A 24,867-nucleotide genomic window follows, 5' to 3' on the forward strand; every position below is an offset into this window, starting at 1 on the left:
AATTTCCCCTTTTCTCTTGTTCATTTTTCCTCCCCAAAATGCACACTATTCATGTCGTTTGTTGCTTGGGAGACTCTCTGAAACAGGAATTTTAATTAGTTTATGTCCTTCCAGCTCCTTAACAAATTGTTCTTTGTAAATTCCACCTCTCCCACTGAAGGCTCTGCAAATATGTGCTATCTTTTCTAATTAGTACTCTCTCTTTTTTTGGTATTGTCGGGATACCACATTTACTCCAAAAAGTGCAGACAACCAGCAGAATCTAAGACTGATATTTATGTAGCTAAAACATGCTCGAGGGGGGAGGTACCAGAATGGTTGAAGGAACCCCAGTGTTTGCAGAAGTACACACACACACACACACACACACACACACACACACACACACACACACTGAGAGAAAGCTCTCAGGGCGAGAACCCCAAATCAGTTCAATGAGCACACTCACTGGGGACAAAATGTGGCCTGGCTGTTTGGGGTGGGGATAGAGTATCCAGGGCATGGCTGGTTGGCCTGCACACAGAATAAGTCCACTAAGGAGAGACTCACGGTGGATTGGATAATAGATTGTCTCAAACCCATGAGCCTCTTTGCTTGCTTAGAGGATGGAAAATAGCAAGCAGGTGGCAAGCATTTTGTGTGGGGATTCCTTCCCTGAGCCCTGCACATGTTGGTGGAGCATACATAAGCCCACCCCTCCCCTGGCTCCATCCCCATTCTGCCCTTTTCCAGGTCCAAAAGTCCTGCACGTTGGTGGTCATGCGTCAATTGGACATGCACAAAATGGTTGCTGCCTGTGTGTGTGTGTGTGTGTGTGTGTGTGTGTGTGTGTGTGTTTTGACTTATGAAGTCAGCAAACCCAGAAGTCTTTTTGCCCTGCGCACGTTCTGCGCCTGCGCAAAGCAGACGCTTCAACATCCGAAGGTTTTGACTTACGAAGAGCGCCGCGGATCGCTTTCGTAAGTCGAGGCACCACTGTAATAATATGCACTGGATAGAGGGAGGTAGAAGCAGGAGTGCAAGCTTGGCCCCACAACTGTGGGTGCCTGGGGCCATGGGGCCATGCAGCGTGCATAGCCCTGGCGCCAAAATTTGTGGGTGCCCAGCCCCTTCATGGGGAATTTTGTGGGTGCTCGGGCACCCAGGGTAGAAGTATAAATTGGTGCAAGGCTCATGGACACTTTCCAGAGTGCACATGGCAAAGGAAACAATACACACCCCAGAATGTACCTGTTGGTCTTTGTCAAAGTAGAAGCTGATGGGAAAGTGTCTTCTGAGAAATCCTTAGCAGAAATTGATTCATGGGGTGCTTAAGCAGCATGGGACCACTTCCGTGTGGACGCTTCTCAAACACACAGCTCAGCTAATGTCCATAGGAAGCAATCTCACAGGTCAGGCAACTAATGTAGTCACTTACCATGTCAACTACCCGCCTGAAAGCTAGTTTTCCTGCAGATGTTACTGGAGCGGCATGGGAAGCAGTGATACAAAAGCAGCTCTGATTTTAAAATTTCACATTATTTCTACTGTTTGGTTTTATATAGGATTGTCATAAACTGCTCTGGTATTTATTTATTTATTTCAACAATTATTTCAATATAAATACTTGATATGGAATAAAATGATCTGATTTAATGCCCCACTAGAAAAGGGCAGTCTCTCTGAGCATGCCTCGTGTACACGGCAAGTGTTGAAGGGAAGCCCTGTGCTGTGAATAATGTTGACTTCCTCCTGTCGTGTTCAGGCTGGAAGGTGAGCTGAGCGCAGTGAAGCAGAGGAGAGCTACCGTCCAGAACACCTTGAAAAGCAGCCACAGGGAACCAGTTAAATCCAGCCACCAGGGTATGTCAGCATTTCAGCCATTCTCTAAGGGGAAATTGCAATACCATTGTGGCGTGACGGGTTGGTTAAGGTGCTCACCTCATGGGCCTTCAAGTTGCCCACTCTCTGCTTGTGCAGGAATCCATAAGGATCAGAGATCCTAGGGGAAGGCTTAACTTACAGGGTGGGTGTGGAAGAAGGTGAGCAGGAGGCATTTAGGCATAGCAGTTATCCCCATGGACAAATCCAAATATCTGCATGCTTTAGTGAATAACACTTGTCGTTCCAGTTCCAGTCAGAAGCACCACTGTGGCCCAGGATGACCCCCAAGCCGGCCAGTTGCTCCATAAACTGGATAATGTTGGTGGTAACTTGGACCAAGTCAAGAATGAGATTTTTAGCCGCCTGAGATCTCCACTAAACCACAGTGACCCTGTAGAGGACCTTACTCAACGGATCAGAGAGCAGGAGGCAAGTCCCGTTTTTGTTTGTTTGTTTGCTGTAAAGTGGCAGGAGGTAAGTTTTGACTGCTCACTTGTGCCTCTGATAAGCCTGTTCATATTCTGAGGGAATGAACACCTTCACAGGGCAGAAGGTGTTCTACTGCTGTTGTACTGCCTGTACATTTTATGTCTACTTTGCAAGACTAACTGGGATGGACCCACTGACATTCCTGATAAACTGGGGGGGGGGAGGGACTCTCTCATGCAACACTTGAAGCTGCTTCATTGAAAACAAGTTCCTATCCTCACCTTCCCACCCCCTCAATATCTTGTAGAATGAATTTTAGCTTGTTCTTTTTTTAACGGCTTTCCTCAAAGATGTGGATAAATAACTCAGATATTTGGCTACATCCATGAAGGTTCTGTGGTTGAGAGTTGCTCATGAAATAATTGCCTCAGTATTCCCAGATATGACTGGTGACCTAACCCCATTAGGCTGGTAAAGTCTTAAAGATGCATCATTAAACCTTATAAGCTTATAGTAGGCCATGTAGACACGTCAATCCAATGGCTTCAAATCCACTGGTGGTGTTGAGACCTATGCCCCTAACTGGTCTCTCTGTAAATGACTGTTGTATCACACTGAATTTCACTGACTGGTTAAAAATAAAATCTTTATATCAGGGAACAACAAGGAGACTTCAAGTCATAGGAGCAGAAAAGGAAGCTGCCCGGAAGGAGTGTGAGGCCTATCTTTCCAAGAAGCCTGCTGGCACTTCTGCCTCTCAGCTTCCTGTGACACTCAACAACATCAAGAACAAATACAATGATGTTAAGGTGCTCTCCAGGCTCTATGATGAAAAGTAAGTGACTCCAGCAATATTTTGGCAGAGAATAGAACTGTGTTGCTGTGTGAAGGAGGCAGCAGCTTGCAAAATGTTTCTATGAAATCTTAAATGTTTTCACCTGGACAATATATAGTAGTTTTTGTTTGTTTGTTTTTGCTTTGGTGTGATGTTGAAGAAAACAACCTAGAAGTGAAATGTTGTCTTTTGGGATTATAATCTCTCCCCCTCCCCAGAGCCAAAGCAGGCCTGAACCTGGAGAATCAGATCGAGAACACAGACAAGATCATCAGCACCCTTGAGGCCAAGTTATCTCATGATGGCATCATCCCAGCCTCACCCAATGCACTGCAAGATCGTGCCAATGAACTTCAGGTGAGGGACCTCTGGAATCAGAAGGACCCGAGTATAGGGTGGGATGGAACGAAGTATTTTAGGCCAGTTCTTCCCTTATGCCTAACCACCAGAGAATTTTATCTCCCAGGCTCACATCAAACTGAGGCTGCAACATTTTCCATTTGTTAAAACCCCCAAGTGAAACTATTTATTTGTCCTTTTTTTCTTCTCCACGCATTGGTTCCATTGGTTTGCAATTGAATTACAGTACTTCGATACCTGGCTTTTCATTTCTGCTCAGTGCCACACCAGTCTCCTTCCACTTAGCAGAAACAGGCTAGGCACTTCAAGACCAAATGATCAAGGAAAGCAATCACACTCAGATTTCGGGAGTTTTGTTTTAATCCACAGGTTGAAATAAAATTGCTGTTGTGAACGGGTGGTCTCTTCCTTTCACAGAAACTGAAGCGAGATCTGGTGAAACATGAGGACAGCTTGCTGAAGCTGAACCGCAGCCTCAAGGATGCTGAGCACAGCTGCAGTGCAGTGCAGAACAATTTTGAAGAGTACTGCGCTGATCTGCCAAGGCAGAAAAAGGAGGTCCAGCTACTTAATGACCGATACCATGCTGTTGCTGACCAGCTGGATCACAGGTAAGAAGTCAAATCATCTCCATTATGAGCCAATTTAATTAACAGGCCAGATTTGGAACAGATGCCTTCCAGTCTCTTTTTGCCCTCAAAGATGATATAAAAACATATAAATACACCCCAGAATAAAAAATTAAAAGTGTAGTACAATACTAAAAAAATGAGCAGAAGACAATAATTTAATATATCAGGCAGAAAAGGCTTGGGGAAATAAAAACATCTTAAAGAGGCATTTGAGAGAGTCCATTGCCAGAGTGTGCCTTTCCTCAATGGCAACAAATTCCACATTAAAGGGACCACAAGACTGAAAGCCCTACTGCTGTTGGAGGCAAAATGAATACAGTGGTACCTCGGTTTATGAACACAATTGGTTCCAGAAGTCTGTTCATAAACTGAAGCGTTCATAAACTGAAGCGAACTTTCCCATTGAAAGTAATGGAAAGTGGATTAATCCGTTCCAGACGGTCCGCGGAGTAACCGTTCATAAACTGAAGCGAACTTTTCCATTGAAAGTAATGGAAAGTGGATTAATCCGTTCCAGACGGGTCCGCGAAGTACTTAAACTGAAGCGTTCATAAACTGAAACATGGGTGTAATTGGTTCCGGAAGTCTGTTCATAAACTGAAGTGTTCATAAACTGAAGCGAACTTTCCCATTAAAAGTAATGGAAAGTGAATTAATCCGTTCCAGATGGGTCCGCGGCGTTCATAAACCGAAAATTCATAAACCGAGGTGTTCATAAACCGAGGTTCCACTGTAGTAGGAGCTCTAGGTACCACAAGGAGGTTCTATGTCAGGCATCCCCAAACTTCGGCCCTCCAGATGTTTTGGACTACAATTCCCCTCTTCCCCGACCACTGGTCCGGTTAACTAGGGATCATGGGAGTTGTAGGCCAAAACATCTGGAGGGCCGCAGTTTTGGGATGCCTGTTCTATGCCATGGAACATAATGACCAGGTGGGGTGTAAGAGGAGAGACATTCTTTCAAGTAGCCAGGTCCCAAGTTGTTTACAGCTTTATAAACACATCTTGTAGCAACATCTTGAACCTGTCCCAGTAGCTTATAAGCAGCTAGTGCACCAGCTTCAGCAGAGGGGTCATAAATTGGCAATTGGTAGCTCCAGACAGCAACTGTGCAACAGCATTTTGTACAAACTGCAGCTTCCAAGCCAACCTCAAGGGCAGCCCCACATAAAAGTACATTGCAGCAATCAAGTCTTGAGGTTACCAGTTCATGGACCACTGTGGCCAAATTATCCCTGTTGAGGAGCAGCTGCAGCTGGTGTACCAGTCAAAACTGGGGCGTCTAATGACAAAGATATATTAATGGCTACCCCCAAACTAAGAACCTGCTCCCTCAAAGGGAGCCAAATGGGCATTTTCCTGGAGCTTGGAACCACCCACCCACAGGGCCAGAATTTAGCTTCAGATTATTGGCCCTCATCCAGCCAATCACTGCATATAGACACAAGTATAGGACTGACATGCCCACTTCTGATCCAGATGTTGCAGAAACATAGAGCGGAGAGTCATCTGTATTCTGAAGATACCGTGCTCCAAATCTCCACTAAAACTGCTCCCAATGGCTTCATTATAGACGCTAAATAGCATTGGGGACAAAATAGTCCCTTGTAGCATGGCTGAGATCAATGAACTAAGGAAGAATGTGCAACACTGGTAGCCACTCTTCCCTCTCAGTGACCAACATTTTCTATCCAGTCTCTGGCTGCTGGGTTAAAAGTTATATATATTTCATCTTCTAGAAGCAAAGCCTTGCCTTTCAACAAAAAGGAATCAATCTGCCTCTCGTAACTTGACAGAATGCTTCCTGTCCATGAACAAAGCACTTTCCCTTAACCACAGCAGGCACAACCTAAGCTGCTGCTTCTTACTCAGTGTCTCCGTTCTTTGCGCAGGGAGAAGACTCTCCGGAACACAAGCCTCACCTACCAACAGTTCCAAAACGCCAATGAGAACCTAATGTTCTGGCTCAACAATGTTCCCAAGTACCAGGTCAAGACCACAGATGGACCCAGCCAGGTCAACTACAAGCTCCAGGCCCAGAAGGTGAGCAGTGTGGTATCTTTACCCAATGAAGGTGTTGCAATTTCAAGGTCACAACACCCTCAGAAAGGGAATTGATGGCTCCTTAAGGAGGCCATTGCTAGGTAGTTCTGGGAGAGGAGGTAACCCAGCTCACCCACCCACCTAGACTGAAATCCTCATTGGGGCAGGAACATTATAATGCTTGTTGTTTATTTAGCACCAGGGAAACCACTGGTGCTTTCTTGTTCTAACTGCCTTTTTCTCCTGCAGAGGCTGGCAGATGAAATCCAGAGTAAAGAATCTGACAAGAATGCTGTGGTCAACTTGTCCCAGAGTGTGCAGTCTGTCCTCAACGTATGTTTGCAGGGTTTCTTTCTATACGTTTTCCATTTCCTGTTGGGTGAACCAGTCTGATCTTCCTTTGACCACATCCTTTTTTCTTTTAACAACAGGAGTATGAGCTTCAGGCAGGAAAATACCGATCCTCCCTAGACCCTTCTTTGACTGCTTCTTCAGCAAAACGCCTCCGGGTGACACCACTTCAAGAGAGTATCCAAGCACAGGTGAGAGCTTGGGACCCTGGACCCAGATTTATTTATATAAAATTTCTACCCCTCCTAACCAACTGGTTTACGCTCTTGAAGCGGTTTAGAAAATATCAGAACAATTTAAAATCTCAGAAGACAAAGTATTGTGGCACCTTGGCTGTATATACACTACAGGCTTAATATGCAGCTAGGCTGTTCTTTTTCTCAGTTTGGATTGGTTGGGGGGGGGAGCATCAAAAGCAGTGCATTTCATAGGAAACTACAGGACAAGTATTGATTAACAAAGCTAAAAAGAGAAAATTGTCCAGTAGCCCTAATGGCTGATAAGAGGCTTAGAATTGGCTGGTGATTATCTTCTACTTATTCCTGCGATGCAAATTCCTCTATACCTAGACTTTTCAAACACATGCATCATCACAGTGTGTCACATAAAAATAAAATAAAGGAAGGATCAAAAGTGCTTGTTTGAGTGCAAGTAGAAGAGGGAAGATTGACAAAGCACAATCTTACAGTTTAAAGAAAGCAAGGAATGCTCCCACTGGTAATATTCCCATTCCTGAACTCAATTAAACAGCAGGCCCCATTTATAGTTTCCATACAGTGTTGTTTTTCAATACTGTAGCCTGGCAGATGTTGACAGCCTTGAACTAAAAGGGAAATGACAGCAGGACGAAGCGATGTGGTATCTTAAAATAATGCTTTTTGATCGTTCTCTTTAGGAAAAAAACGTGACAAAGCTCTTCACCGAGACAGCTGCCCAAAACAAAGAGCAACTCAGCCGGCTGGAATTTGCCAAGAATGTTATGGACAAGGTATATGTAAATCATATTAGGTTAAAAGATAGTGCATAGATAAATAACCATAACTTTCAGTTAGTGCAGTTAGCTTCTCCTGGGAGCAAATGAGAAGGAAGATCTCTTGGTGTTTCATACCAAAACCTGCCAGGATACTGCCTTGAGTTGCTGTCATTCTGCCATGCTCTACTGCAGGGCAGGGACTGAATACGGCCTCCAGGACTCTCTGCAGGCCACACCTCTTCTTTAGCCACACCCTTCCTCGCCTCTGTGGTGTAGTGGCTAAGATTCAGGTTCACGTCTCCGCTCCTCTACATGCAGCTGCTGGGTGACCTTGGGCTAGTCTCACTTCTTTGAAGTCTCTCAGCCTCACTCACCTCACAGAGTGTTTGTTGTGGGGGAGGAAGGGAAAGGAGAACGTTAGCCGATTTGAGACTCCTTAGGGTAGTGATAAAGCGGGATATCAAATCCAAACTACTACTACTCTCCTCCTCCTCCTCCTCCTCCTCCTCCTCCTCACCATCTCTGCTACACTCCCTCAATGGGTGTGTTTGCCTGTGCAATGTTTCTCTGTCTCTCTGTCTTTCTGTTTATCACAACATTAAACTTGTTCGCTAGATAACTAAAGTCCTACCGCCACATATCCATATAGGCAGCAGTGTAAAAGTTTACATTGGGAGTCATTTTGGCTTGTCTTTCTAAAAATTCATTTTCTTCATTTCTGCAGAAGGAAGTAGATGAGACAGTGCACATGATGCACGAGCAGACCCAACGGTCTGAAAACACAGCTGGCTCCCATAGAGAATCAGAAGCCCTAAAATCTCAGTTGGAAGAGGAACGGAGCAAGAAAGCCAGGGCTCAGCAGCAGCTGGAAGAGCAGAGGAGCAAACTTATTATGCTGAAGACCCAACGGCCTATTGAAAGAGTGGAGGAGAAAGAAGTGATGGAATACTACAGGGATCCCGCTCTGGAGAGTGACCTGTCCAAAATATCTCATCAAATTGAGAATGAAATTAAGAAGAGAAGGGGTCTACAGGCTGATATTGAGATAATGAACAATAAGGTCCTCCAAATGGAGAAAGATAGTAAGGTTGTTAATGCCCAGCTGCTTACAAAAGAAATTACTAAGATAGAGAAAGACCCAAGCCTAGATGCTCAAGCAGCCAGACTCCAAGAGGAAATCAGGCACCTCCAGGAGAACTCAACTTCCTCCTCTGAACTTGAACGGCTCAGGAAAGAGCTGCACTTGCTGGAGCAGATGCAGCCAAACATCCGAGAGAAAGTGGTGCTCAAAGAGGTGGTCAAGCTGGAGAAGGACCCAGAAATGCTAAAAGCAGTCAGGACATTGCAAATGCAAATTGACGAAGACAGCTTCAAGAGGAAGTCTCTGGCGGATACAATTGGTAAATTGAAAAGCAGGACTGAAGAGCTTGAAAAGCTGATTGAAACGGCAGAACCTAAAGTCATTGTGAAGGAGGTAAAGCAAGTGGAGCAAGACCCGGAGCTTCTGAAGGAGGTATCCAAGCTTCAGACTCTCATTGATGAGGAGAGAAGCAAGAACTCATTGCTAGCAAGCCAACTGATGGAGCTGCAGAGCAAATACAGCACTGTGGAAAAGCAAAAGCCTAAAGTGGAGGTTAAAGAAAGAGTCAACGAGATATTTCGTCTTGACCCAGAAACTGAAGAGGAGATAGCACGTTTGAAGAAAGAGCTCCAAGAGGCTTCAAGAAAAAGGTCAAGGATTGACCAAGAGGTGGAAAGAGCCCTGACTGAGCTCAAAGTCCTTAAGTCTCAGCCTCCTACTGTGGAGTTTAAAGAGGTCATCGAAGAAGTGGTAAAGATGGAAAAGAGTCCGGAGATTCTGAGAGAAATAGACAGGCTGAAACAGCAGCTGAATGACCTTGTGAATACAAATGGCAGGTCCCAAGAACAGCTGATCAGGCTACAGGGAGAGAGAGATGAGTGGAAGAGGGAAAGATCCAAGGTAGAAACCAAGCTGGTTACCAAGGAGGTTGTCCGATATGAGAATGACCCTCTGTTGGAGAGAGAAGCTGAACGCCTCCGCCAGGAAGTACGTAATGTATCACAAAAGAGAAGAGCAAACGAAGATGCCATCTATGACTTGCAGAACAAGTACATGCTTCTGGAGAGGAGAAAACCTGAGGAAAAAGTGGTGGTCCAGGAGGTAGTTCTCACCCAGAGAGACCCAAAGCTCAGAGATGAGCACAGCAGGCTAAGTAAGAGCTTGGATGATGAAGTGAGCAACCGCCGACGCCTGGAACGTGAAGTCCAGCAGCTTCGAGCTGCGGTGGAAGAGAAAGAAAAGCTGCTTAACTTCCAAGAAGACAGAAACAAAAGGCTAGCCTTGGAAAAGGAAATGCGGCAGATCACCTTGAGGATAAAGGAAATTGAGGAGAGCCCAGCCCCAGTTCAGGAAAAAATAATCACAGAGGAAGTGGTCAAGGTAGAGAAGGATCCTGTTCTTGAGCAGTCCAGCACCAACCTGCGAATTGAACTGGATAATGAAAAGGCTCAAGTATTGAGCCTACAGAGGGAGTGCAAGAAACTTCAATCCCAGGTTGATGTTCTGCAAAAAACAAAGTCTCAGGAAAAAACCATCTACAAGGAAGTAATCAGAGTAGAGAAGGATAAGGTGCTAGAAAATGAGAGAGCACGTCTCTGGGATCTGCTAAGCAGAGAGAGAACAGCCCGGCAGAATGCAGAAGAAGATATCAGGCGTCTCAAGGAAAAGATTGAAAGAGCAGAAGGCATGACGAGAACATGGTCCAAAGAAGAAGCCGATCTCCAGAGAACACGCAATCTGACAAGGCAAGAAAAAGACAATCTTGAGAATGAATTAAATGAACTAGAAAGGCAGAAGCAACAGAAAATCCTTTTCCTTAGAGAGCAGACCAAGCTCCTGAGCCAAAGGACAGAGAATGACAGACAAAAGAAGATGCAAATTGGTCAAGAGCTTTCTTCCCTTGAATCAGACATACTTAGAGAGAAGGATCAGATCTATGAAAAAGAGAAGGCTATCCGGGAACTCCAAACCAGAGTTAACAAAGAAGAACTGAATCATGAGACCCAGATGAGAGAAACTAATCTCTCCACAAAAATTTCTATTCTGGATCCAGAGACTGGCAAGGATATGTCACCCTATGAGGCATATAAGAGAGGTATGATAGATCGAAGTCAATATATTCAGCTGCAAGAACTAGAATGTGATTGGGAAGAAATCACAACGCTGGGACCCAAAGGCGATGTTTCTGTGCTCCTTGACAAGAAGAGTGGGAAGCAGTACTCCATTGATGATGCCCTGCGGTTTAGGAGGATCACAAAAGAAGAATACCAGCTCTACAGGGATGGCAAGATCCCTATCTCTGAGTTTGCTCTGCTGGTAGCAGGAGAAACTAAGCAAAATTCCTCCCTTTCTATCGGTTCAATCATTTCCAAGTCTCCAGTTTCATCCCCCATTTTCCAGCAAAAGCAGAGCTTCTTCCCTCCTGGCGTGCCGATAACCTTCTGTGACGATACCTTTCCCATTGCCGGTGTGTATGACACCACCTCCGACAACAAGTACAACATAAAGTCTGCACTTAGCAAGAAGCTGGTGGACCCAATGACTGCTCAAAAGCTTCTCGAGGCTCAAGCAGCTACTGGAGGCATTGTTGATCTTATCTCACGTGATCGATACTCTGTCCACAAAGCCATTGATAGAGGGCTGATAGACAACACCTACATGCAAAGGCTGCTGAATGCTCAGAAAGCTTTTACAGGGATTGAAGATCCAGTCACCAAGAGAAGGCTGTCTATAGGTGAGGCAGTCCAGAAAGGGTGGATGACCAAGGACAATGCCTTTCCCTATTTACAGGTCCAACATCTGACTGGAGGGCTAATAGACCCCAAGAAAACTGGCCGTATCCCAGTGCCAGAAGCTTCCCAGGCTGGCATGCTTAGCAGCGATCTGGTCATGATGCTACAAGATGAATCCAGTTATGAAAAGGATCTTGTTGACCCCATCACCAAAGAGAAGATTAATTACAAGGAAGCCATGGCTCGTTGCCGGAAAGATCCTCTAAGTGGGCTCCTTCTCCTTCCAACCACATCTGATGGATACCAGTCATATCAGTTCAGGCACTGAGAAAATAAGAAATCCTCAACAGAGTTCATATACTGCCCACTGATGAACAGAGTGCCTGACAGTTCTAAATGGCTATGTGCTATTCTAGATTGCTAGTCTTACTTCACTATAACAAGGCAGCAATGCACCTTTAAGATGCATTTCTGAAGGTAGAAGGGTTCTAATGCAGGATTTACTGCATAACAGTGGTTCCCAAACTCCCCCACCCCACCCCATGGACCACTTGAAAAATGTTGAGGGTCTTTGCAGATCTCTTAATGATTTATCTGCCTGTTGTAGCAATTGTGATGTGCTGTGCTAGATGATTTTTCATTGTATTTTTACAGAAATGCTGCAGGCCATCTGAATAAAGCTTATGGACCACTAGTGGTCCAGGGACCAGTTTGGTAACCCCTGCTGTATACTATAGGGAAACAAATGGGATTTTAAAAAATAAACAAATATGCTTGGGAAACTTTTACTCTGTGCCTTCATGGCAAGTTTAAAGGGGTGTGTATCAAGGAGCTTTGAGTTAGATGGTTGTCATGCATGCAATAAAAAAGTTAAAAGATTTAACAGGCTCCATTATTTCTCTGTTAAAAAGTTGGGACAGTTCCTGTGTGCACATCAGGATCCCAACCATAAGTAAATTGCAAAGGGCTGTGCTAAAAAATGGACCCCACAAAATGAACATTATACAACTATGGAGAACAACAGTGCAGAAGGTTACATGGCCAAAGAATACACATTATCAGAAATCTAATGGTCAGGTCAGAGTAGGATTATGGGTAATAAAAGGCAAGCAAGACTGATGTACAGCACACAGAGAACATTTCGTTCCCTTGGTAACCGTGAAGGCTGGAGCTCAAAACAGCAAAAGGGGTTCGAGATTCTTTCTGTATACCATGCATTCAATATAAGCAAAAATGGCCATGGTGTAAAAGATTTCCCCATCATAGGCACTCTTGTCAGTAAGGACATTTGAGAACCAACAAGTTACATTGATTTATCAAAGCATATTTTTTTATTTAGTGCGTACAAAAACTTCTTCAATAATATTAACAGTTAATGATAAAAATGACTTAAAACATCAATAACAAGGTTTTAAAAAATAACCCCATAACTAGGCAGTGGCTTTGATTCAGAGCAGGCAGAAGTAGGGGACAAGTTCACTGGTTTCCCTCCAGAGCAGATTTTCAGGAAGCACACAGGAGATTGCAGGCAAAAGAGGAAATCGGTGGACATTATCTCCCCCCGCCCTTCTATCAGCAGGAGCAATCCATGAGCAGAACCCTGCTTGTAGGATCCAACCCCCATGTACTTGGCCAGGATCAGTAACTGGGGTCTGTCAAATATTTATTCTTTAGCATCGTGCTCTATCTAGCTCATTGACGATCAAAGATTTTCACATTCTAATTAAATTAGAAATGAAAACTTGAAGGGCCCGACAGCTGCACCAAGATTAAGAAGCCCATTCTTTAATGTGAATTGTGTTTAGACCATGTTTTTGTCCTATCTTGAGAGAAAAGGTAAACAAGTATGCTGATAAAGGATAAAAAAAGAAACTAAAATCTGTTGTATTTCTGGGTGGTCTCATGATGTCTGGTTCTCCCACAATTTCCTCTTGAGCATGGTTAGTGGCCAATAGTGGGAATGCCAGCAAAAAGCTCCCATATTCATTACAGGGAGAATCGAATGACACGATATCCCTGTCCACTGCATCTTCTGCAGGCTGTGCTGGCAGTGCCTAAGTTACTATAACCAATTTCTCTGCAATGCAATACCTGAACTACAGCAAAGATTGAATAATATGTGGTTGCTGGATTAGGATTGAATTCAAACACATAGCAATCCTAAAATTTCAAATCATTTTTTGCCTCATCAAATGCTTACAGTGCCAAGTTTGTTTTCAAAGAATATGAGAGGCTGCGTACTATTTAGAACAGTCAAAATCTATATGAATATAGCATTAACCCCACTAAAAGGCCGAGAACTTCTAAACCATAATGAACAAGTTTCATCCTCCATAGCGATTCCAATTCCAAGCAAGAGGCTCAGTTATTAGGAAGGGTTAATCCAGGGAACTATTGTCAGGGAAGCACACTGCAGATTTGCCTCCTCTCATGGGCCATACCTCTCTACTACACGTTGCTCTTTGGCATCTCGTGATGGAGTCTGCCAGAAATATTGGTGGGTCAAAGCAGCCTTGGCTGAGATGCGTCTGTTGGGATCATACAGTAATAGTTGCTGCAATTAAAAGGGGACAAACAGAAATATCTCTTTTAATGGATTGATACTATGCCTATCATCCCAAAGTCAATACTGATTTTCTATTCCCAAGTATAGGCTTTGCATGCAATGGTAACATCATAATCAGAAATGGTAGAAATCACAAATCCCTACAGAGCCACCTACATTACCAAATACACCTGAGGGTTAAGACTAAATCTCAGATTGAGCTCTTGGCTGAAATTCTGGTTTACAACATCCCTGCCCCAAGGTTGTTTTAAAAACAAAACCCTTCATTCCATCCTCTTTCTTACCATCAGCAAGTCTCGTCCATCTCTGTCCAAGTTTGGAATTAACGCCTTCATGTCTTTTCTCGGCCATTTTGGGAAATTCCCTTTGTAATCCGGAAGTTGAGTCACTCCCGGCCACAATGATTCAGTAGGTGTACCAAGAGTGCGGAAAATACGGAAAAGCTGGTCGATTTCGGAGTCCCCAGGAAATAAGGCTTTTCTGGTTACCTGCAGAAAGAAAAAGGATGGCACACTCATCTATCTTTCCACAGGAACCCCTAATCTTTATCCAAGTGAAGTCCCAGGAAGAAGGAACATACCGTGTTTCTCCGAAAATAAGCCATACCCTGAAAATATGCCATACCCCGAAAATAAGCCATACCCTGAAAATAAGCCATGGTGATAGGCATTTTAACCTTGTAGTAAACTGCCTTGTAGGCAGTTTAACCTTGTAGTATGGTAGGTTAAACTGTACCATACTTAATTTTTTAAAAAAGACATCCCCTGAAAATAAGCCACTGTGGTGTGTTTTTTTTGAGGAAAAATAAATATAATACGGTGTCTTATTTTTGGAGAAACACAGTAGAGAAATAAATACTGTTAACCTTTTAGTACAAGCCACCTGGTGCTGAAGGAGAAAGGAGAAATATACTGAACACCACACCACATCCCCAGAAACATAGTGTAGATAAGCAAATGTATCCCTATAGTGTTTTATGATTTCCTTGATACTGTATGTGGGCTCGAACCGGTCTGACCGTAATAATAAATTCATTCATTCATAGTGTAGATAAGGGGCAGACTTCAAGCTTGTTGGATCTCCTTTGTTTTGTACTAGAATCCCAAGATCTACCAACCAGAGCTAGGTGCAAAGACATACAGTAAACTAAAGCAAGTTCAACATGATAATATAGAACATGAAATCTAATGTTGATCCCATGCCCTATATTTCAAACTTGAACCGCATTTGAACTAAAACTTCAGTCATGTTTTATTCTGCTGAGAGCTGAGGACAAAAAGACATGGCGGAAAAATCTACATTAAACCCTGAAATGTATTAATATGAAACTTTTAAAATAAAAATTGGTTTAATTGATCTTTACAAAAGCAATTGATGTGGCTTTTCAGTATGAGCCGTATGGTATGCAAGGCTGAAGAAAGAGCCTAAATGCTTAAACATTTGCAGTTTTCAAATGTTGTAAACAGTATTAGGATAAGGGCTGCATTTCCTTTAATCGAGTGCCATGTCATCTTCACCACTTTCTTCCTATACAGCAGCAACCTCTAGTGGCTGCTGCCCCATTGCACACCTTCTCATAGCAAGGTGTTTTTCAGGAGAAGCCAGCTAGTGTGTGTAAAAGAGGTTGAAAACTAAAGGAACGTATCACCGATCTACCACTGATAGATCTGTTCTGATAGGAACAGCTTTATACAAAGTCAGATTGTTGGTCCATCTAGGTCAGCACTGTTAACACTGACTGAAAGCGCCTCTCCAAGCCCTACCTAGAAGCACCAGGGACTGAACCTGGGATCTTTCTGTATGCAAGGTATATGCGCTGTCACTGAGCTGCAAGCCTTCCCCATGAGCCATAGTTCTTCCTTTCCTCATGCAGAAAGCTAGCCCCATGCAACTGGCTAAAGATCAATCAGATACTTTCAGATGGGGGGTTAATATTGTGAATGGATTGTTCAGCTATCACAGAATGGTAATTAGCAACGTATGTTTTAGCTTATCATGATTCCCAGAAAGGAGAAATCTGAGTTAAGATGCCAGCCCATATATTTTTTAAGCAACTGACGGCAATAATGTTATGTAGGCTTTGCAATAAAATAAAATAAAAATGCATGCATAAGGAATATACACCCCTCTGGAAGCATCCTCACAGAATTGAGAGAAAAATTTACCAAACCAAAATGGAAGCTACATTCAGCATAACTTTTCTTAACCGTAGACTACTTGCCATGGTCTCAACCTTCCTCCTCAATACAGCAGTAGCGTGAGCCTCACTATGCAATATATCTTATTTATTTGAAAGATACAGCACCCCTCAGTGCAGCTTTCAGAGCAGTGTACAAAAACCAGGTATAATGCTCAAATAAAATAAAACATTTTTAAATGGATAAAAAATTGAAAGTAAGTTTCTCCTTTACTCTGCTGTGATCAGGAAGCATGTATCTAAACAGAGTCAGATGACCACAGCAACAGCAGCAACAATCAATGCACATTTTCATGCTCACTGCAGCTTTTAACAATATCAGAGAAGGAAGTCTTATCAAAGACTCTTGAAATTTTAAAAAGGTGGTGGTAAGAATAACACATTTTGAATGCAACACTTGGTTCTGTCACACAGTAGAAGTAGAAAAAAATTAAAGCACATTGATTACATGATTCACAGTGTCTATTTAGGAAGATGACACATTTTTGGATATTTGTAATGTTAAGAGTATACGTTAACTCAGTATCACTGATTTTTATGTCATCCAGATGACACAGTGCACCAATTGCTTCTCTTGCCAAAATGCAAGTATTGATTTGAGCTTCAATACTGACTTCTGGGCTAAGGATTCAGATTAGAAATTCTCTTCAGAGAGAGTGTGCGAGACAAAGACAAGGGGAGCTAGGTAGATATAAATACAAGCAAGGCACAATTACCACATAAAATTTTCATAATAAATTAATATTTTTGTGTGTCTAAAATGCAGTGCACTTTACTTTTGAATAAAAAAACTGAAATCTATTACCATTTCTGCAAATATGCAGCCGATGCTCCAGATATCCACAGCCGTTGAGTAGAATTTACAACCTAGTAAAATTTCAGGAGCTCGATACCATAAGGTTACAACCTAGAAGGAACCACATTGAAAGCTTGAGTTCAATTTATGCTTTTTATGTATTCAAATGCCTCCCCACCCTCAGTTAAAAACTTATATGATTGAGCCCATAAACTTTTATGGTCCAGTCTTTTGCAAGAAATTGTTCTCACTCGGATGAAGTCCACTGGACTGCAGCATGGCCACTTGAACACCATCCAGAAAAGCGGGTGTTGCTATCCCTCCACTCACTCTCTTCCCCAACCTGCCAAGAGACAAAACTAGAGTCCCACTTATTCTATGCTATACTGTAGTATAGCATGGGAGAGAGGAAGCTGGACAAAGGGAACAGTGGCTTGACATGCGTCCTGGGGGCATGGTGCGTTGCCTGAAGGGGTGTGTCACCTGGCGCAGTGGGGGGGTGATGCGTGTCGGGGGGCGCCCATGGTACTGGGGGTGGTACGCTCCCCCCGCCACCCCGTTTCCTCCGCCAGTGAAAGGGAACTGATGGAGCAATGAGCTCAGAAGCAAGATGGCTGCATCCTCTTTTTCTGGCTCAGCGCATTTAAAAATCTAAATTCCTGGAGAGAAACCATGTTAGACTGAGGTAGTAAAAACATACCTTCAAAATGAACAAATGTATTATGGCGTGAACTTTTAATCTGCAGATGCTCCAATAAATTTATTAGTCTTGCCCCAGAAAGCTATAGGCACACTCTTTAGGTTAGTCTGCCAATTGCAGTTCCAATCCATTCTTTGCATAAGATCAGATATCATAATAGCTCATTTAACGGCTACTTTTTTTCTCACTTCATATCAAATAAGATAGCCAGAGCAGCACTCTGACGGGGTCTTATGCATCTTTAAGTGTTTCAAAGGTAGGAAAATTCTACCATTGTGGAGTATCCCAACAGCACTCTGATGGTGCAAAATCTGCCTCAAAAATTGTATTCACACACACACCTTCTCAGAGGATAACTTGGCAACCTTCTTACCTACTAACAGCACTAAGAAAGAGAAGGAGGAGATGATGACGAACATTACCTCATGAGTGTAAGTACGCAGTGGAACACCAAAGGCTCTTGCTAGGCCAAAATCAGCTAGTTTGATGGCTCCCATTTCGTTTATAAGTAAGTTCTGGGGCTTCAGATCTCTGTGGATGACTCTGTGGGAGTGACAGAAGCTTACACCTTGTAGCAGTTGATAAAGGTAGCTCTAGGGAGAAGCAAAGGATTCAGAGATTATGGACTCAGCTACATTAGTAAAAAAAAAAATAAGCATTTAAAATGCATTATAACACTGTGGCACCAGATGGCGCTGTAGAGTTCCATCTTTCGGCAACGTGATTTCCCATTATGAGGTTTACAATGTGTTTTCCTGAAACATTTTTTTTAATGTGGCAAGATCCAGCATAGGCATAAAGAAGCCATGGGCAGCTGGTACATAATATGCCATAGTTCAACAGGATGTATCTCAAACAATTGCTTGCAAACAGGTTCCACGTACGTTGTTAAGATATTTCTCTGAGAACAGCAGTGTGACGAGAAAATAAACTTTCCACGCTCCTTGTTAGGGTAGTCAGTTTGTTTCCTGTCAGGGCTCCTATGTCTTTTTTAAATGACAGGCAGAACGCAAGGAGAAAATTCAACAATTAAAGCTCTCCTACGCCAGCCTTTGCCTGATTTGTTGTCTGTCACAATTTTTAAAGGCACTATCAGATAGAAAGAAAGTTAAAATCTTACAGGCCCTTCTGCAATGTGAATGGCTTTTCAATGCTTCAAGGTCTAAAACAGTGGTAATTTAACCTGCAGCCTGTCACATATTGCCGAACTACAACGCCCATAATCCCTGATAACTGACAATGCCGTCCAAGGCTGATGGGAGTTGAAATTCAAGAACATATTTCCAGGTATATACTGTAAGTGACTGTGCGTATGTTTGAGTAAACTTCTACCTTGACCAAACTTAAAGGCAGCTCCCCTGTACGAGATGAGTCCATGTACTTCTTAAGGTCCTGATTCAGATATTCAAAGACTAGATAGAGTTTCTTCTGACTGTGAACTACATCAAGAAGCCTGGAATAAAAATTGAATTCAGTGACTGAACATCTGGGTTTGGAAGAACTAATACCCCAGCTGAACAAATGCATCCACCACTCTAACACACACACACACCCTCCTTTTTTGGGGTACAACAGAAGGAGAGTCGGTGTGGCACTGTAGTTAGGAAGCTGGACTACGAATGGGGAGACCCAGGTTCAACTCCTCAATCAGTCATGAAGCTCATTTGGGCTTTGTCTCTCAGCCTAACCTACGCCATATGGTTGTTGTAAAAGAAATGGTAAGAGAGCAGTAGCAGCTCCATTGTTCTCCTGGCTTCCCAGTGCTGAGTCACTGTCATTTACCAAGAGGGAGAGGGGTGAAGCAGCAACTCACAGTGTTGAGAAGCTAGGAGAGCAACAGAGCCCCACCTCCACCATCCCATGAGCTAAGAAGAGAGAGACAGAACCATGTATGCCACTCTGAGCTCCTCGGAAGAAGGATGGGATAAAAATGTAATACACAAAGCAAGTAGACAAGCCATTGAGTGAAGGAGCTTGTTTGCACAACTGCATTCTCTAGTAGCTGCCCACAGACTTCTTGCCTAAATGCTGGCTGTTGTAATGCTATTTAAATTGAATTTAATCTGCACTGAGACTCCCTTGTTGCAGTTTCGTTTTTATTTATCCCTCATTTTCTCCTGTGCTGCTCTGCAAAGAACAGCAAAGGTGCAACAAAAGACTATGAGGAACAAATTAACATTATCTGTTTTCAGATATGTATGCCTGCGTGTTATTTGAAACAGCAAGGCAGCACGCTACTTACGAGGAGGTTTACTAACGTAACTATGGTATGCTACTTTGCCTCTTAAAATGTACTTTCATGAATAGTTACTTGTAGATATGCTAGCAGACAATGTCTCTCACTCCAAGTGTCACTCTAACCCAGCCCCTGGTCCCTATGATAATGACAATGGCCTCAAGCCAGGATTATTGCCCCAGGAGGTCTCATGACCAGCTCCTCAACAATCAGACTCCAAACATGTGAGTGGCAGCTCAAGACTTTTTTTGATAGCCACCCCAAGGCTGTTTTAGTCTCCTCAAGGTGTCCACTGGAAAAGTCCCAGGAAAGTTGGCATAGGATTGCAGCCTGAATCTAAAAATAGCCCCTATATTCCATGTTTGTATTAATCTAAGCAATGCTGTTATGGGTTATAGATGAGAACAGCTCACATCTACACACACACACAAAGTCTAGACTTTTTCTTACCTCACTATGTTTGGATGTTTCAATTCTTTCAGCAGGGAGATTTCTCGAATTGCTGTACTGGGAACTCCTTCTGTTTCCCTGTAAAGAAAGGGATTTAGTATCAAGCAATCTCATTCTTTCTAAGGGGTGCTTTACTGGGCATAAGTGATTATTTCCGCTCACATATCTTCTCTATGGAATGTTCATAGAGCTTGTCAGACAAACAGCCAAAGCAAGGGTGTCCCATCAATCACAAAAAAAGAGAAAATGCGGAAAACTACACAGGTATAGGGTTAATATTTTAGCAACATCAAGCATAACATATATGATCAAGTAAGGAATTACAATCTCAATGCATTCTGAGTAAGACTCTTCTACACAGGTTAAACTACAACTATTAAAATATAAAATTAAGGTGATGGCCTTTCTCCTCAAAGACTTGTCATACTCCTATGTCTTTTCTCCACCCTCTTCAATTCTGATAGTTGCCTCAATAAGAACATATCTCCACAAAATTTTAAAATGGACAGATACATTCATGTGTCTCCATTGTCATATTTAGGGTACCCCTAAATCAGCCATTAGTCTCCATGCTTAAGGTGCTTGCAATTCTACTGTTAAGTATACTTTACATTAACAGCTGGACCCTATTTGGAACTGACCCTTATGTGAATAAATTCTGCCCATGGTTTTCCGCATGATATCTCTCAAATTCCACAATTTGCAATGTTTTAAAACTCAAAACATAAATGCCTTCTGAAAACCATTTCATGAGTTTTAAGAGTAGCCGATTCAGGGGAAAGTTAGTGAACTAGGTACTTACGAATCTAGGCGGATCTTCTTCAAAGCAACTAGCTGGCCTGTCTGTTTGTTTTTGGCTTTATATACTACCCCATAGGTGCCCTCTCCAATCTTCTCTACCTTTTGGAAGACATCTTGGAACGCATCCATTCTCTGCCTTCTAACTTGCTGCTGTAACATTTGATCAGACAATTAGCAGTAGTACTATCTGGTCATCTCTACACATCATAGCATTTTGCATGTTTCCATTCTTCCACTCACCCTTCCCCTGAAAAGTAATAAGAATCCATTTAAACAAATAAGCATAATGCTTAAATAACATCTTTAAAAATTCCTTTTCAAATGCACTACTCTCACATTCTCCAATACATTAACCTACTTAAGTTAACTGATGGTGTCTGGTGATTACAATGACACTTAATCTTCCCTTTGAGCTATGACAGCCCACAATATGCATCCCCACGTAAGGGATGATGCCTTATCAGGATCCTGCCTCTCCTCCAAGTTCAGGGGGGTATTTTGGGCTCACAACATCATCCTATGAAGCAGATGAGCTGGAAAGGGAGTTTTGTTTCATAGCGAAAGATGTGTCCCTGGCTTTCCCACAGTCAAACTTTAGCAACTACACCCCACAGGCCTTGTTTGTCTCAGATGCAAAATTAAGCACAGGTTTCGTATAAGTGGAGCAGAGAACATAGGCAAATGGCACATTTTTCACCCTCTCCCCTATCTTAAAAGTCGGGGTCACCAATGGAGCAGATTGGCAATAGAGCCAGGACAGGCAAGAGGAAGGAATTCTTTACACAATGCATAATTGTGGGATCCACAGCCACAATGTTTTCTAGGGTACCTGCAGATATAGGGAATATTCTTGTCCCTCCAACAGTGTTAATCAAAATATTTCTTGACTGGGGGGGGGGAAGTGTTGGGAATATTCTGGATAAGAATCCTTCTTTACATGCGCATTGTTAAATGGAAGAGATTTGCTGCATGTCGTCATATTTGAGGAAGGCCTTGGGCCTGCCCTGACGCCCAAGGCACTAGCCACCAAGCCACCCCCGTTCCCACACGAGTCACAAATTACTAATGTGACCATCTAAGAGTAAAATTAAAGCTCTTGGCTCCTCAGAATGCTTCCCACCTGCTCATCTAGTCTTCCATTTGCTTCCATACCCTCCTTCCTATTGAACTACAGTGTTTCCAAGGGGTCAAAATTCACCTCACACCACCACTAAAGTGGCTTTTGCCCACTAGAGGGAGATGTTCAAATGTAAACAGTTACCAAAATATAAGAAAACACACAGAGAGAGATCTCTTTTGCTGCTGTTTGACTAGTATACTCACAGTTTCTGCATCCCTTCCAACAGCAATAACTGCCGGCTAGACTTTGGGCCCTGTTTTTAAAATTTCTTGCAAGGGGAAAATGACCAAAATCACTTAATTTGGGCAAGTTTTTCTTTGCTCACAGGCGATCTTTTCTTCAGAGACTTGGTGAAAGCACCGAAGCACTTGCGAGCCCCAGAAAACTTGTGTTATGAAGTGAGACTAACAGATGCAAATATCAAATACAGTAAATAAATAATATCTGGACATTCAAAGAACGCGAGGAAGAATAAAGTGGGCACACAGCAGCCCTGCACCCCAAATCCCCATTCCTGCTGGTTCTACCCCAACTTTTGCACATCAAAACCAATGTTCATGTGTTCAGCCTCCCCGTGCTTGGAAGCCCTGTGCATCAGGATTCCCAATTGTGGGGAAGATTCTAAGTATAGCCTATCCAGCCAAACACATTCAAAATCCCCCTTCAGACTTTCCTGTTCAACATGCAAATTTCAGGAGAGGAGCTAGTGGAGCTGTTGACATTGGGGAAAGGGCTGGCTTTCACTACCCCTAAACACTTTATTCTCCTTTGCCAGTGGTAGCTAACCTGGACTACAACTCCCATAATCCATGGACTATAACTCCCATAATTCCTGGGGCTGATGGAAAGAGGAGCCCAACAAGACCTGGAAGGCCACAGTGGTCAATCATCCCCAGCCTTTGCATTCTTTGAAGCCTTAATATAGCCGTGGTGTCTAGCCAAACAGATTCTGCTAGTTTTAGTTAGGCAGTATTTAGAGCTAGAAAAGGTATGTAACCATTCTTCAGCTATAGGATGAATAACACCTTTCTCCTACCTCACCCCCAGCCTTTAAACAATGTTAAAGGCTTGCAATTATTATCAAGATGCAAACGGATATGCTTATCCACATATGGAGAAGCACAATTTGAGACTTACAAAAAAGTTGTGATCCTCATCATTTCAAGAACATGTCTTAATTTTTAATTTGGGGTGGTGGTGGTCTGTTTCTGACACTACATTGAACATGGTGGTTAAGGTCATTGCACAGAAAGAACAGTTTGATGCTGAGCTCTCAAAAGTGTGTTAACTAGGAAGAAATGGCACATGGGTGGATTTTTCATATCCCTTCAACATATTTTTATAAGTAGGGATGGCACCTCTTACCAGCACCACTGATTGTGAGTTCAGTATTCATCTGAGCTAGTAGACAGTGAGGACTATTCTGTAGAAGGCAAATGTGTGTTATCTTCGTATGAGATATCAGTATGGGCACTCTGCTAAAGGTTAGCCTCTGCTCCTTCTCTGACAGGTTTTATTTCACAAGAAGATGACTCCCATGTTAGAACCCCTCCCATAGATCTTAACAGCTGAGATTGATACAAACATAATTAGAACATAGAAACACTTCTTGTTTCTATGAATTCTAATGCAGATATTAACTTTGATCATTAACTCTTTGGAGTAGAAATATCAGTCAAGAACCATACGAAGTGCCGTAACTATGGGGGTGGGGGGGGAACACCTCCTTTTCAATATAAATCTCAGTTGAGCATGATAATGGCTATGACACAACTTTCGGTAATCTCGTATTCAGGTGAAGCCATAATGGACGTTTAAGAATCTGAGCTCCCATTAAGTAATATAGAAATATAACCTGTCGTGATTTTGTAATATTAATACCTTGTGATATTGTAATATTTCTCTCTGGTGGAGAAAGGATCCAGAAAAGCCCTCAACAGATATTATTCAACATCCATTCAGTGTCCCACCCCCCAGTAGAGGTACACAACTTTGTTGTTGTTGAGGACGGCATTCCCTCAGAGTAAGTTGACCAATGGCAGGACCAAATGTGCACATAGCCACCTGTTTTCTCTCTCTTTCTGCCATCCCTTCTCCTTCTCACTCTTTCTCCCTCTTCTTCCTCCCTGTCCAACCAGCTGCTGCAGGAAAGACAGATCACTCTTGCTGGAGGTCTAAGCTGTTTCCTAGCAGAGGGATTTTGAAATTAGGCTATGGCAGGGGTAGGCAACCTAAGGCCCGAGGGCCAGATGCGGCCCAATCGCCTTCTCAATCCAGCCCGCGGACAGTCCGGAAATCAGCATGTTTTTACATGAGTAGAATGTGTCCTTTCATTTAGAATGCATCTCTGGATTATTTGTGGGGCCTGTTTGGTGTTTTTACATCAGTAGAATGTGTGATTTTATTTAGAATGCATCTCTGGGTTATTTGTGGGGCAAAGGAATTTGTTCATTTCCCCCCAAAAATATAGTCCGGCCCACCACATGGTCTGAGGGACAGTGGACTGGCCCCCTGCTGAAAAAGGTTGCTGACCCCTGGGCTATGGGCTGCATATAATAAGGCTGCGTGCTACAGGTTGTCAGGAAGAACACAAATAAATAGCCAAGTAAGTACTAGTGAATCTAGGCATGCTGTTAACCAATCAGCTTTCTCACAGTATCCATAAAGCCTGGGACTTGAAGATTGGCCACATAGGACTGAAA

The 24,867-nt window shown here is 43.0% G+C and overlaps 2 protein-coding genes across 2 annotated transcripts in view; one reads left to right on the plus strand and one right to left on the minus strand.

The window, feature by feature from the left end:
- The window catches only part of EVPL (envoplakin), a 57,803-nt gene extending 45,722 nt beyond the window's left edge, over positions 1–12,081 (plus strand). The window contains exons 15-24 of the mRNA XM_035104522.2: positions 1,745–1,842; positions 2,111–2,292; positions 2,949–3,127; positions 3,346–3,484; positions 3,905–4,098; positions 6,012–6,162; positions 6,412–6,495; positions 6,594–6,704; positions 7,409–7,501; positions 8,211–12,081. Coding sequence (XP_034960413.1) covers positions 1,745–1,842; positions 2,111–2,292; positions 2,949–3,127; positions 3,346–3,484; positions 3,905–4,098; positions 6,012–6,162; positions 6,412–6,495; positions 6,594–6,704; positions 7,409–7,501; positions 8,211–11,627 — 4,648 coding nt within the window. The 3' untranslated portion in view covers positions 11,628–12,081. The remainder of the gene's footprint in view (positions 1–1,744; positions 1,843–2,110; positions 2,293–2,948; positions 3,128–3,345; positions 3,485–3,904; positions 4,099–6,011; positions 6,163–6,411; positions 6,496–6,593; positions 6,705–7,408; positions 7,502–8,210) is intronic.
- A 1,254-nt stretch (positions 12,082–13,335) lies between these two features.
- CDK3 (cyclin dependent kinase 3) lies at positions 13,336–24,759 on the minus strand. The gene is made up of 7 exons (XM_060271835.1): positions 21,047–24,759; positions 20,245–20,322; positions 18,891–19,011; positions 17,981–18,151; positions 16,868–16,969; positions 14,150–14,353; positions 13,336–13,853 (listed from the first exon to the last, which is right to left on the minus strand). Exons 1-7 carry the CDS (start codon positions 21,202–21,204, stop codon positions 13,728–13,730), a joined length of 960 nt encoding a protein of 319 aa, XP_060127818.1. The 5' UTR covers positions 21,205–24,759; the 3' UTR covers positions 13,336–13,727.
- Between the last annotated feature and the right edge of the window lie 108 nt (positions 24,760–24,867).

Source organism: Zootoca vivipara, chromosome 2 (genome assembly GCF_963506605.1).
Source record: "Zootoca vivipara chromosome 2, rZooViv1.1, whole genome shotgun sequence".
In the NCBI taxonomy this organism is placed as follows: Eukaryota; Metazoa; Chordata; class Lepidosauria; order Squamata; family Lacertidae; genus Zootoca; species Zootoca vivipara.

Excerpts from the sequence above, each read along its gene's own strand:
- CDK3 (XM_060271835.1), bottom strand. The coding sequence starts at position 21,204 with ATGTTACAGCAGCAAGTTAGAAGGCAGAGAATGGATGCGTTCCAAGAT. Across the intron at positions 20,323-21,046 it reads AAGAAGATCCGCCTAGATTC|GGAAACAGAAGGAGTTCCCA; the intron begins GTAAGTACCTAG and ends CTTTCTTTACAG. Across the intron at positions 13,854-14,149 it reads ATGGACGAGACTTGCTGATG|CAACTATTACTGTATGATCC; the intron begins GTAAGAAAGAGG and ends TTTTAATTGCAG.